Source organism: Herpailurus yagouaroundi, unplaced genomic scaffold (genome assembly GCF_014898765.1).
Source record: "Herpailurus yagouaroundi ecotype Mexico unplaced genomic scaffold, PumYag 188, whole genome shotgun sequence".
NCBI classification, from domain to species: domain Eukaryota; kingdom Metazoa; phylum Chordata; class Mammalia; order Carnivora; family Felidae; genus Herpailurus; species Herpailurus yagouaroundi.
Window position 1 is genome coordinate 30,099,271 of NW_024412419.1, and position 14,151 is coordinate 30,113,421.

The 14,151-nt window shown below is 44.4% G+C and overlaps 1 protein-coding gene across 6 annotated transcripts in view; it reads left to right on the plus strand.

The window, feature by feature from the left end:
• CRIM1 (cysteine rich transmembrane BMP regulator 1) overlaps nt 1–14,151 on the plus strand; it is a 194,203-nt gene that overhangs the window by 86,665 nt on the left and 93,387 nt on the right. For 4 of the 6 annotated variants that reach the window (XM_040496503.1, XM_040496499.1, XM_040496500.1 and 1 more), the window contains exons 3-4: nt 1,449–1,691; nt 2,731–2,851. The exons of 1 other annotated variant lie outside the window; for it this stretch is intronic. In XM_040496503.1, coding sequence (XP_040352437.1) covers nt 1,449–1,691; nt 2,731–2,851 — 364 coding nt within the window. The remainder of the gene's footprint in view (nt 1–1,448; nt 1,692–2,730; nt 2,852–14,151) is intronic. One more of the 6 variants, XM_040496501.1, reaches the window with a different exon arrangement.

The window sequence follows — 14,151 nt, forward strand, 5'->3', positions numbered from 1 at the left end:
TTTTCTCCATAGCACTTAGCACCCTCCACTGCGACACACTTTGCTTATTTATGATGTTTAGTGTTTATTTTTTGTCAGCCTCTGCTGTGCTGTAAACTATATGAGGGCAGGAATCTATGCCTGTTCTTACAGCACAGCTCAAGCTGCTAGAACAGCAGGTGCTCTGTAAATATTTTTTAATGAATTTACTACACCTGTGAGTAGGAAGGCTCTTTCATCGGGCGTTTTGATTAAACAGGAAGTAGACAAGGAAGATGGTCAGTGAAATGAAAGATACAGCCATCAAGGTAGGAGTGACCTGAGGAGCACTTGGTTTTGGAAATAGAGCTACTTGTGTAACACGAAGAGATGAACGACCTGGAAGTGGGGACACCTGGATTCTTGTTTTACTTTTACCGCTGACCACACGTGCATCAGTTGAACTTAATTTTTAGTTGAGAAGACTAAACTAGGTGACCTGGATCTGACCATGCTTTGTGATTCTGGATGGGTTTTACTGTAGAAAACACGGAGCTAATGATAATGTACCCCAATACCACATGGCGTCATTTTCACCCAACATTTTCTGAATTCCGTCCCCCCTTCCCCCCCTCGCCCAAGAGATCACGGGGCTATGATGACGTGCCTTGGGTTTGTTTCAGCCTTTTCCTGAAGGACATAATGTTGGTGTAGGTTTCTTAAAAGTTTAAACCCAGAGACTCAGCTGTGGACTGGGGCTCCAGAAGCTAGGGCTTTGTTCGATTTAGTTTTCTTTTCTTTTAAAATGGAGGCGCAGCAGTGGTCAGTACATAATGCCTGAGGAAGGAGAGAGGGGCATTTGATCTCTGCTAGAGATAGACACGCCGGATGGTGTTTAGGGAAATTACATGGCAATTTAGCTCCTTCTCCATCTTGTGAAGCTTCCATGTCATAGAATCCTATGGTCTTAAATAAGTTCATCTCTTCAAAATTCAGGGCTCAGAGAGAGAGTTCTTTCGTGTTGATAATCACATACCTTTGTGTCCAGTCCCTGAAGTAGCCAGGATTTGTTTGTGGGTCTATTCTGGGGTTTTAAACATATGCTGTTTTTGAAGAGCAGGCCTTAAAACTCCTTTTAAGTTCAAAGGTCTTTCGGTCAGTAAGTGATGAAGTCCTCTTCCCAGATCGTGCACCCCACGTAAGCACCTTCCCGTGCCACTCTTGATTTTGGTTGGCACATGGAACGTGGATTTTTCAGCACAAGTGAGCGGGGAGGTGGAGAAGGCCACCGTGCTCCCCCCGCCGTGTCATGAGCAGATCTCAGGAGAGATTTTCATGGCCGGCTGAGCGGAGTGTGACAGTTTCACTGGTTTCTTTCTCTCCCCTCCTCTTCGGTCCATGAATAGATCCTCAGGACTGCCCCTGAGTCTGACAACAGCGCCCCACACTGCCCCCCCGGGCACGTGCTAAATTCTTTCTCTCCCATTTAGAAGAGAAGCCAGATTGCTCCAAGGCCCGCTGTGAAGTCCAGTTCTCTCCACGTTGTCCTGAAGATTCCGTTCTGATCGAGGGCTATGCTCCCCCCGGGGAGTGCTGCCCCTTACCCAGCCGCTGCGTGTGCGACCCTGCGGGCTGTCTGCGCAAAGTCTGCCAGCCGGGATACCTGAACATACTAGTGTCCAAGGCCTCAGGGAAGCCGGGAGAGTGTTGTGACCTGTATGAGTGCAAACCAGGTACGCGCGGGTGTCGCATCGGCGGCCTCGCTTCTCTGCAGCCCAGGGTCACAGGCCCCTCTGCTGCCACCGCTGCCGGCCTCCCAGGGAAGATGGGCTTTGTTGCCGGCACCCTGCATGCCTGCCACTCTCACTGCTGACCTGCTAGTCAGAGGGGCAGGGTGACAACTCGCTGGTGCACACGCACCTGCCGATAGGGACCATCTTTTTTCTTCTCTCTTTTCCTTCAAAGTCTGCTTGACGCGGGAAGTGGGGTGAGAATTTATGATGCTGTAGCTCTGCGCTCCGTTCCCCCAGAGAAGAAGGTCAGAGCCTTCCTTGGTAGACCTATCGCTTTATCACCTTTAAAAACAGCCATCATATGTAAACAGAAAGATGCATATGTAAATATGCATCCAACCACCAGATGCGTTAGAATGAAAATCTCAGCCCTAGTCTTTCTCCTTGCCGGTTCCCTGCCATCCGTCTGCTGGCTTTAGAGCATGTGCTAGGTCTCAGACTGTTTGCTCACCTTCTTTGCTGCATTTGATTTGTTGTCCTGTCCCAGCTACTTATTGCTTCGCAGTATTTCTAACATCCTTGTTCTTGTGCATTTCTAATACACTCTGTGAACAGGTCTAAACTATAGTGATTTCTTCTTTGCAAGTCTCTAACCATTGGTCAGACTTTTTTTTTTTTTTTTTTTGGTCTTAACTACTGGATAAAAGCCTCAAGCAAAACAATCCCTTGTCCATCTCTTGCAGTGTTGTGCCAGAAACGCGTCTGGCTGACCCTCACCATCCACATAACCAGCGCTGGCTTCCCTCTCTCTCTCTGTCTTCATCCTAACTCTTAGAGGTCTTATCCCCTGCTTTCCTGGTGCAGATACGGGCCCTACTGCCACTCTCTAACGTGGACCGAAATGAAAATGTCAGTGCGACGAGAGGGTTCTGGGGAACAAGGAAACCGCACAGATTTGTGAAGAGCCAGTGTTTCGTTTCGGGGACTCCCAGTGCAAGTAAACGTAACAGTAAATGGTGCCTCTGTTTGCCCCTTCCAGTTTTCAGTGTGGACTGCAGCACCGTGGAGTGCCCCTCCGTGCAGCAGGCCGTGTGCCCTCTGGACAGCTACGAAACTCAAGTCAGACTCACGGCGGACGGTTGCTGCACCCTGCCGACAAGGTTGGTCCGTCATCAGTTTGTCAGCTCTTCTCCTCTGTCTCGTGTGTTAGCATCACTGAAGGCACAGTTTCAGGCACGCACTCTGCTCTCCCCAGGTTATCAGGGAAACCTAACACGCTCCTGTTTCTGGGGAGAAATCCTGACTATTCCTGTGACTTGGTATTTACACGTCTCATTCCTTGGGTCAAAGCCAGATGTCATCAGGACAAGTCACTAACCCTTACAGGTTCTTCCCTTCCGGGTGCCTGTGCACTTTGGCAGGTTGGGAACTGCATGGGCATATGGGTCCCTCAGCATGCAGCCAGGGAGGCAGTGGGGTGTTGATCAGAGCGGGCACGTCACTTGACCCTCCGCAGTGAGTCTTCCGGTTCTTAACCGTTGTGTCCAATGGGATGAAACACAGCAGGCCTCGTGGAGCTGCTCCCACGGAATCCTTTACGTTTGCCATCATGCATCGACCCGGACCTGCTAATTGCTGAGGCAGAGAGGAGTCTAAATTCTGCTGATGCTTTTCTGGAGGAACAAGCCAGCCCTCTTTGCCTTGATGGGGAAAAAAATTCCTGTCATTTTAGTCATAGTAGCAGGACATCCACTCAGCCCTCCAGGACCAGGCTCACTCCAGAACTTGAGGGTCTCCAGGTCGGGTCCTAGACAGTCTTCAGAGAACCACCGTGGAGCCGGCCCTTCGTACCTGACTTTGGGGGAGACCGTGCTCGGAAACATGGGGTTTCTGTTCCGTTTCCCCTGCTGAGACGCCCTCCCCTCTTCCCTGCCATGACCTCTCCTCCATCTTTCCCAGGCCACTAAGGCATCATTTTGACCAAGTCAACTCGTTTCTTTCTCCTGTGCTCTGCATTTAATATCCACAGTTGAAATGGGGCCTTCCTTAGCTCCCTTTCTAAACTGTCCATCTGCCCTGTCCAGTGCCAGCACTTCCCATGTGTGTCTGTTGAGGAGTCGTTTTGATTTTCTAAATGGCCCTGTCAACATAATATATATGGTCTGTAGGTAAGTGCCAGTGATTTGTAATCCATAATTGGAGTAGACATCCAGAGTGTGTTCTGATAATTTATTTTCTTCTCTTAAAATGACATTAGTTTTTCCCTAACCTTTGCCCTGTCAGAAGCTCTAGGAACCTCTCAGACACATGTTACACCCCTTATTGTATCCATTGTACGGTATCATAAAGCAGATAACAACAATTCACGTACTCACAGTGTGTAGCCCCCTCTTAGGACATTACAGTGTGATAATGTATGTGAAGATACTTGGAAAGGGGTAAAACATTGTGCAAACGTGAGGTTTTACCAATCCGTAATGGAGGAACAGGGAGCGTCATTAACGGTAACAGATGTCCCTTCAAGGTCTTCACGAAAAGGAAGGTGGCACATTATATTAGAGAACCTAATTAATCAAAACTAAGCCAGTTGTTAATTAACAAGTCCTTCAGTGAAGAAGAGGGACAATTCTCAAGTCACTGTTATAAACGTAACATGGCACCATATGCACGTAGGAGGCACAGTAGGCGAATTTTCAGCCCCTCCAGGGGGTTGAAGTGGGTAAAAGACATACTTAATCTCAGTTTAAGGAAAAAATTTTCTCACAACTAATGACGTACAGTGATGAATTGGGCTGCTTCCTCAGCTCCCCAGAGCTGAAGATTTCTTTCCGTCTGGATGGCCACCTGCCAGGAATGCTTAGAAGAAATGTTACACTGGAAAGGAGGTTCAGTTAGATGTCTTCTGTTTTATCTCCAAGCTTCTATGAGTCTTACAAACATAAACCTTAGGATGCTTATTATTGTGTTGATGTAAATTTGACTTTGGCATCCAGGGCTCAGGAATGGTCAATCAGTTAAAGTTAAAGGTGCCTCTAACAAAGAAATTGAAAACAGAGATGGAAGTCATTCAAAATCCCACTGTAAATTATTTGCAGGGGAGGGATAAGTTCTCACAGCCCTTTAGTTTCTGTATTTGAGATGGTCGTTGACCCATGGTACTCCCCGCCCCTTGTCCGCGTACATCCTGTGTTCCCGCCTGGATGAGACCCCTCTCCTCACTTGCCCATGCCCAGCTGATGCTCATGCCAGTGCCGACAGCTGGCTTCCCTGAGCACCTTCCCCTCCTACAGTTTCTGCTCCCCTTTCAGGACTGCATTTCCTTCTCTTTGAAGTGTTTGAAGTCTTCAGCCCTGAAGATGACTTAGGTGCCCTCCTCTGCTCACTTGTAATTTAATTCCCATGTGTCTCTTGAAGCACTTTTTATGATACATTGATATCATTGATTTTTTTTTTCTTTTGGTCAGTATTCCCTTCTCTGTATGATTCTCAAGGGAATATTTTATAGCCTCTAGTACTAGAATGGGAATTGTAATGTGTCAACCTACGTTTGTTGATGGGTGAATGAATGAACGAATGAATGAGCAGGCCCACGCTAAGCCATGTTGATTTCTTTCTTGAAGAAGAAAGCATGAGTATTTTTAGTTTCCTGTTACCCTCCCACTGTTGGGTGGTAAATACTACTCCCCGGCTCACTTTAAAAACCTTGCACTTTTCCCCAAGCCCCTTCTTTACGGCCCACTTCTCCATACTGCAGAAATTCTGCATTCCAAGCACCAAGGTCACCTCTCAAAAGCCTTTATCTCTCCCTTCCACCTTTTCTAATATTGTTCACACTGCAGGACTCCAATTAAATTGCACTTTATCCAAAAGGTCTTCATGCTTCAACCAACACCCATCCTGCGCCCTGGGAGCTCCTAACGTGTTCTTTTCTGTGTTGCCAACTAATCGCATATTTCCCTGCATTGTTATTTCACTGCTACACCCATAGTCTTGTCTCACCAACTAAAGGACGTTTCTAGAGGTCAGGAATTGTGTCTTCTTTCTTTTCCTCTGTATATGCATTCATACTGAATGAATCGGTAAATGCAGAATGCGCTCAGACCGTGGTTAAAACCTAGTTTAGCATATTAAGTGGGTTCCCGCTTACTAAGGAGGATGATAGGTCCTACTTTGGCAAGAGAATAAAAAGCCAAACAATCATGTGAAAATGGAAATAAAAAGAAGAGAGCCTACCATGAGTCATAGCAGGAGTATTTCAAGAGAAAAAAAAACTACATGACTGTATTCTTTTGTGTGATTTATGTTTTTAAGAGTATGATGTTGAGATACACAGAAGACCATTTTAGAATACATAAAATTAGGTTGTAACTATTTGGTCTTTACCGCTTATTTATAAAGAGCATTATTAAGAACTTAGAGCCATTTTGGATCAAAACCAGCGATGTGGAGATTTCAGGGGGAAAGCCCTTTACAATTAGAGTGAAGGTATCAGAAATGTGGGCAGTAGAGATTTACCTTAATGACCCCTCTTTTGTAAAGGTGTCTTGGACTTTCAGCAACGAGGAGAGGAGCTTGTGGACTTTGTCCCTCTTGCCTTAAAGAACAAATTCCTCTCTCCGTTTTTCTCATCCAAATGGAACTCCCATTGCCAGTGAGACTCTGACCCATTCCAGCCCCTCACCGCCCTATTTCGGTGTGAGTCCTTGTGCAATTTGTGACTTTTTGTTTGATTTTTTTTCAGCTATTCATCTGTTTGTCAAGCATAACTTGAGCTCTTACAAGTGACAGACTCTACCCTTTAGATAGTCTCTTCATGCGTGGATATCTCTTTTCTGTTCCTGATGAGTGCTGGTTTTCCCACCTTACCCCTGCCCTTTCTACAGACAGGTCCTTCCTTCTTTACTTGATGCATCTTTGCTTTTTCTTAATGGCCCATCCTTCGTTTCCACCCTCTTTGACTGTCTTTTCCTGAACTTCATCCCATTCTGACGTCATTCTTGCTTGCAATACAGTGAACTCTTAACCATTTTTAATTCTTCTTTCCTCGGCTAGGTTTTAGATTTCCAAGCACCCTGCCAATTTTTTTTTCTCACCTTTTCTCTTCTCTTGGCCCTGGAATGTGATGTGAGCTCATCACACCTTTCAGGAGACGGTGAAAGGAAGGAGGGTTAGTGGCCACGGGCCTAAACACTGGATGATGGCAGAAAGGAAAAACAGCCCTGTCCACAGGGCTTATGACACCTGTGGTTCTTGGAAGGCCCTGCGTGTGCATGTGTGCGTGCAAATGCCTGCCCACAAAAGGAGTCTTGTAGCAGAGGAGGTTACGTCTGATACATTGATCCAGATGATACCTTTATGGGGAAGGACTAAGTATTGAAGTAGCGTGAAGGTGGCGATTCCAAGGACAGCTTAACTGTGTAATGTGCCTTACTGTTTACAAAGCGTTTACATTTCTGTTGTTCTCATTTTATCATTCTGATTCCATGAGGAATTTATAGATAAGAAAACAGAGGCAGAGAGAACAAGTGAGCTGTGCATAGTCATGTGTTTTTGGTACAAGGATGAGAGCAGGTCCGAGTCTTCAACCCAGCTTCTCTGATCCCAAAGCCTTGTCCTCTCCACTGCAGTTTTTTGATAACTGTGTTTTGCTGTTGTTTTTAAAGTCCAGGAAATAATATCAGTGATTATGAATTTATATTTCACCAACGTATGTACGTATTTCAGCATTGTACATATTCACACAATGTGCATATGTTTCATTACTCGTTGTCGCACAACAAGCCACCCCCAATAGTAGTAGCTTAAAACAACAGAGATCTGTTATTCCTCATGCCTCCGTGTGTTAACAAGGTGGTTCTCCCACAGTCTGCTACCTTTCTGCTGCTCTCTCCTCCTCCTCCTCCTGTCAGTGGGCAGTTGACCCAGGAGGAGACCCATGATGTAGGAGCCGCTGGGCACCACCTTAGCGTGGGTATCATTTAGCTGACCATCATTTTGAACTTCCCTCCTTAAAGTTGTGACTACCTGGTTAAAACTTGGTTTAGCAGAGAATGCCATTTTTGGATGCCACGAGATCTGCCTGGTGAAAACCAAGTCAATGTTAAAAACAAACACAAAGAAAACCTTTCAGAGATGTTGCACAGAAATTCTTCTCTGTAACGGTTGATTATAGAATGGTTGGCTGAGAGACATGGACCCACCAGCTGTAGCTAAAGGGTTGATCCAGCCTGGGATGTAGGTCTGTGCGTCCCGTGTTGTCCTGTGTCCGCCAGTCCAGACCTCCACGTGGTTGTGCTATTTCTCACGAAGATGGCTCCTGGATCACAAGTTTTGGATCTACACTCCACTCTGCTATATCCAGCGAATGTGCCTAATTTTACAGAGACTTCCCTTTGCCTCTGTATTTTTTCATATCTTTTTAGATGCAGGCTTTAGGACAGTCATTAACTAGTTAAAAATCTAGACCACAATATCCTCCACCTTATTTTCTTTCATTGTAAGTCAAATGAGTTTTTCATTGCCCTTATGCCTTTTGACTTGTTGCTTAACTGCTTTCATAGTTTTATTAAGAAGATGAATGAATGTAATATGTTATTGACAGTCACCCATTCAAAATGTATTTTAATGAGATTTGTCCCAAACTTTTTGTTCTGAAGCCATACTGCCTATAAATATGCATTCCTTAAAAGTTATTGAGAAGAATCCAATCTGGGTATTTTGAGGTGGAAATCAATGAAGTCATTGTTTATGATGTTCAGGCTTAAAATAGGGTTTTTCCTAGGTTGTACACAGTACAGCCAGCCAGGTTCCCAAGCTCCCTCCTGGCTCCAGCCTCTCTCTGACTAACGGGTCTGATTCTCTGCCAGAACCTATATCCAGAACATTTATATCTCTTGGTTTCCGAGACCCTGAAAAACCTGTTTTATTTTTAAATCCAGATTTAGAAGCACTTTTCACTTTTTTTTTTCCTTAATCCAAAATAATGTAAAATTTTTAGATGGTCTGTTAGCTCCAGTGTTGACTAATATGTGACTTTGTTTTTCACCAAGAAGTTTCATAGACTCTCCGGAGCACATTACCTTCTAAGTACAGTTCCACTGGAAACGTAGACAAACAGGAATCCTGGTGCTCCTGTTCAGGCAGCAGGTTGTACGGCCCCCCTGGTTTGGAGATGGAGGGACGTGGGGAGCCGGGGAGGGTCTTTCCTGGTGGGTGTCAGAGCCAGATTGTGTGAGCACAGACCACTAGGCTTACTGTCCCCTGTGGCCCTGAGCTCACTCCCCACCCGGCCCTCCCTGGTTCCACCACTCAGGAGACCTAACACGCCATGTCCTACGCTTCCCTTTGTTATAGTCAATTTGTTAATAATAATAATGATAATAACTTGTTAATAGTCAGTGAGCAAATGTGTGCACATGAGTAAACTCTGTCCAGCAGCTGAGGAATACTCCTCCACGCGTGACCTGGTGTCATGCAAAGACAGCACACAGCCAAAGATTGAGTGCTAGAATGCTGGCCCACTTCAGCAGGAATTCGGACAAGGCTGTCACATCCTCTGGGTCTGTTTTCTTTTCTGAGAGAGAAGAAGGGGAAGAGGGATTTGATGATCTCAGCGGTAACTTCTACCTTTAAAGTTTTTGATTTTCCCAAATCTTTTAGAGGGGGGAAGAACCCAAGCTGTTGGTGATAGACTCCTAGGAGAGAAAGAAGGAACATTTTAGAAAATTCCAGCACTTAGAAGATAATAGGATAGAGATATATATATGGTGATGGCGGGGGTGGGGGGAGTCCAAACAAAGTTATAAATGAATTGTTTATTTTTTTTTCATTTTCTTTAAAACAAAACAAAACAAAAAACTGGAGTGCTTGGGTGGCTCAGTCATTTCAGCGTCCTACTTCAGCTCAGGTCATGATCTCACAGCTCGTGGGTTTGAGCCCCACGTCGGGCTCTGTGCTGACAGCTCGGAGCCTGGAGCCTGCTTCAGATTCTGTGTCTCCCTCCCTCTCTGCCCCTCCTCCACTCGTGTGCGCTCTCGTGCGCGCACACTCTCTCTCTCTCTCTCAAAAATAATAAATACTAAAAAATGTTTTTAAAAACTTAGGAAAGGCAACATAAAAAAAAGAAACTTATAAGACTAATGATTTAAATCTGGGTATCAGACTTGTTGAATTGTGAAAGCTGGGTGATGTTCCGGTAAAGTAGATTACCTATTGGTCCATGGCTAATGGAATATTGCTAGTTGTATTTTTTGTTTTTTAACAACCGTAAATAGTCCCTCATGTAGCAGATTGGAGAATATCTGGCCAAAGCTGAATCTTAAGGAAAGAGTTTAGTCTCTTAAGTCACTTTCTAGCAGCATGTGGACATCTCTGCCTGTCAGCCTGCCTTGTTGGGGTTGGGGTTGGGGGGGAGGGTGTGTGGTTTGTGCCGCACACCCAGCGGCGTGAACCACACCCTGTCTCCGGCTGCTCCCTGGCTCCTGGACCCACAATTTCACTTGTTTCTCCCCAGCTATTGCTGCCTCACTTTCCCTGAGGTGTTGTCTTTGTCCTCCTTGCCACTCTTTATTCAGCTCCTGGGCTGTTCTGTTTTACTCTAACTTGGATATGCATGCAGACACATACACACCCAGCATTGTATTTGTGGAAGCATGGTCTTCTGTATCCCCGACTTTATGAGTGGACCATTTCTCTTCACGACTCTTTAAATAGGAAACGATCTACTGAATTAAGTTCCCTTTTCTTTGTTTGATCCTCAGTTTTATTTCTCTCTTATGAGACCTTGACCTCAGAAGACAATTTCCCACACATGCTCTGTCATATCATAACAGCTTGAAACACTGCAGTTCCAGGAGGGGAAGTAAGATAAAAGGAAGGATGCCAACCCCACTGCATGTGAAGGATATGTCAGATACACAGCCCGTGACCAGAACAAAATTCATGAATTTTTTCTTTACTTTTCACCGCAGCATCTGGGTGTTTGTATTCAGCTGCTTCAGGTGGAGAATCTAGGCTGCTTAGTCCCCCTTCCTCAATCCTGGTTTTTTTGTGTTCTCAAGAAAGTCCGTCTTGCCAGTGCTACCTTGTATTATGGTAGGAGAATCATAGTCGACTGCTCTTTTGCTGTTTCTTCTGAAGAGACGTAGATCTTGAGAGAAGGAGCTTTCTTTTTCTGATACTGACCCCACCAGATGAGTCCATCAGAATGGAATTTTGGCAGGTTGTCCCTTCCCTTCAGAAGCACTTGAGTTAAATAAAAATTAACCGCAAAGACGCAGTGAGTAAAAAGGCCCCGCTTTGAAAATGTCAGTGAGATGTCAAAGACCCATTGAGGGCCTCATGGAAGGTAGAGGACACTGGGCTTGGTTTGGTGTGGGGCACGGTGATGAATAAGATATGGCCCAGGTGAAGGAACTCAACACCTTACACATATCAGCTCTGGCCGTTTCGAGGACGTTCCAGACTTCGGGAAGGTAGTCAGAAGGGAACACATAGAGAGTGATCTGCCTTCAAGCAAAGAATCAAGGGCGGCTGGGTGGCTCAGTTGTTTAAGTGTCTGACTCTTGCTTTCGGCTCAGGTCATGATCTTACAGTTTGTGAGTTCAAGCCCCATGTTGGGCTTGTTGCTGAGCACAGAGCCTGCTTGGGATTCTCTCTCTCCCTCTCTCTGCCTTTGCTCCACTTGCACTCTCTCTCCCTCTCAAATAAACATTAAAAAAAATATATGTATATGTGTATATATATATATATATATATATATATATATGAATCGACTAATAAACTGTCTTTCTACCAAATAATAGAAACTGAATTTAAGAAAAAGCTGTAACATAATTTGCCAGCTTTAAATCCGAACTCAGAAGTCAGGGACTTCAAAAAGCACACACATACAGAAAAACTGATTGTGATTTTTCATAGCTCTCCACATTTGCCTGCAGTTTTAAGTCTTGCAATCATACAGCTCCCCTCTCCCTGGGAACTCAGTGGATTTTCTTATTCCTCTGTCCACTTTTTAGTAATAGGTTTGGAGTATCAGGAGTCTTCTGCTCCAGTACTTACACTTGGGCTGTTGAACTCTCTAGAGCTCTTCAGCCAATTCCAGAGCCTCAGTCTCTCGTTCTGCTGGTCGAAGTCTTGAGGGGCGGGGTGGGGGGATGAAGGGCGGGAGGATTAGACAAGGCCAGGAGCACAGAAACTCTCAACACAGGACATGTTAGCCCAGCCAGACTCCTATATCAAGGTCAGAAACTTCCTGAGGGTGGCCTGGAACTGACAGATTCCTTCTCAAGGCTCAGGGAGCTCTCCTTATTTCTTCTCTGAGGCCACGTTAAGTTCTTTAGATGATCAAATAGTATTTATTGCAGCTGCATGTGCACCTAACATGGTGTTAGGTAATTAAATTGCTTGTATCACACCTACTCAAGCTAGCCAGTGGAAATTGCCCCCACATAGGCATTTTCAAAAGGACTTCATCAAATTAAGAGCGTTGTAATTAATTATCATATCCATCTGTTCCCAAGACATTGTCTCAAAGAAGATGATACTTAATAACATTTTTGGGGGGTAGGAGTCATCTGTTAGGACAGATTTCTCTAATTCGGTTCACTTTTTGGATGTTCTCTTTGGATAATTTATCCAGCTGCTTTTTGAGAGTAAATAAAATTAAATTATACAGTATGTAAAATATGCATTAGCATAGTGCAGATTTAAAACATTCCTGACTCCTGACATGCTATCATGGTAGCATTCTCTGTGTTTTTAAACACATCCCGAAAAAAATTTGGAAATATATTTGAAGTCCTTCTTTCTCAACTAAGAAAAGAACAGCTCTTCTGTTGCCCTCTGCCACAGTAATTTTTGGCCCAAAAGAGCGAGTCAACTCATAACTAAAAAAGCCAGAGTCTATATTAAACTCTGATGTTTTTAAAACAAAATGATTTTAGGAATTCCATGTTATTTTTGGACTTATCCCCAGATTGAAGCAAATATGCTTTCCTAGAAGTAAAGCCCTTGTCCATGGAGATGAACTATCTCCCTAGTAGAGAGTTTAATTTGTCAATAATTCGCTTCAGATGTGCAAGCCCTGCTCTTCCTATACTAGTGCTTTACGCCTTTTGAGTGTCTCCATGAAAGTGTATCTAGTCTTATTTCACATGTGTTTAAGTCCTGAAACCAAGTTCAAGGCTCTTGTTGAGTGGCTTAGAGTTTGGTCGGAGTGGCCATCACCAGACCCTGAATCCTTGGCCCTCTGACTCTCCCCGAAAGAAAGGAACTCAACTGAATTCCCTAAGACTTTCAGTACAGTTGGAAAGCAGGCTCCACTGCATGGATGATATTGAACCTCAGAGGACTGTCCGCACCCAGCCGCATTTCATAGTATCCTCCTCATGACACAGGCAAAGAGAATAGCTCCAGTTTTGGAAAAATGTTTCCTGAAGCTATTCACATAACTAATAAGCAAATCTAAAATGTTAAAATCCTTCTTCTTCTGGAAACGCCTACAGCAACCACAAATCTCAGGGACTATTTCTTATTGTTCATTTGCACCTGTAAGTTGGGTGTAAGTGATAGGGCTCCTCATTGTTGTGTAGACGACAGTTTGCAGAGAGTTCAGGGTTATATTTGTCCAGTAGACAGTTTAGCTGCTTAACTGCAGTTAAGATGAAGGTGAGGACAACTTGTGTCTCTTGAACTTGACGCTCAGTTAATCTGTGAATGTGTCACACAGACAGGTGCATCTTAAGTTGCCGTTTCCTGACTGTGCCTTTTTTTTTTTTGAAAGGGAGAGAAGTTGTTATGTTGTGGCTCTTGTGGGCATATGATCAAGCGCTTTGATTACCATGGCTCGGTCATGGATTCCTGAAGACTCTTAATGACACTTCTTGAGACATTAGATGGTGTACTTTTGTGGGCAAGGATACACCTTAACATGTCCCTCTCTGTCATTAGTGCCAAGTACAGGTAAATAAATACTCAATAATTGCTTTTAATTAAGTTTAGAGATAGTCGATCTGTGGCAAGTCCTAGCATTAAAACCCCTTATGTTCTTTTGATCTGTTTAGGGAACGAACATTTGAATGTTTACCAAGTGCTGGATGCCGTGCTACCTGGTGGGAATAAAACGTGGACTATGATGTTCAGGAGCTTACAGTCTAAAGGCAAACACCTATAAATCATTACAGTTTAAAGTGCTGTGTGCCTTAGAAGTTGGAGCGTGCAAAAAAGCCACTCGCAGAGCAAAGGGCTACTAGTTCTGATTTGGAAAAATGTTGGATTTGACTTTTGAGCTGAGTCTTTAAGAATGAGTCAGAGTTCAGCAGCTGGAGAAAGAGGAAAGGGCATTCTAGGCTGTTGTGGTCATTGATTTTTAAACTTTTAATGTGTCTTACAACTTGAAACATTATCACTCATCCCATCTATCTTTATGATTAGAGAAAAATGGAATTCATGACAATATTGA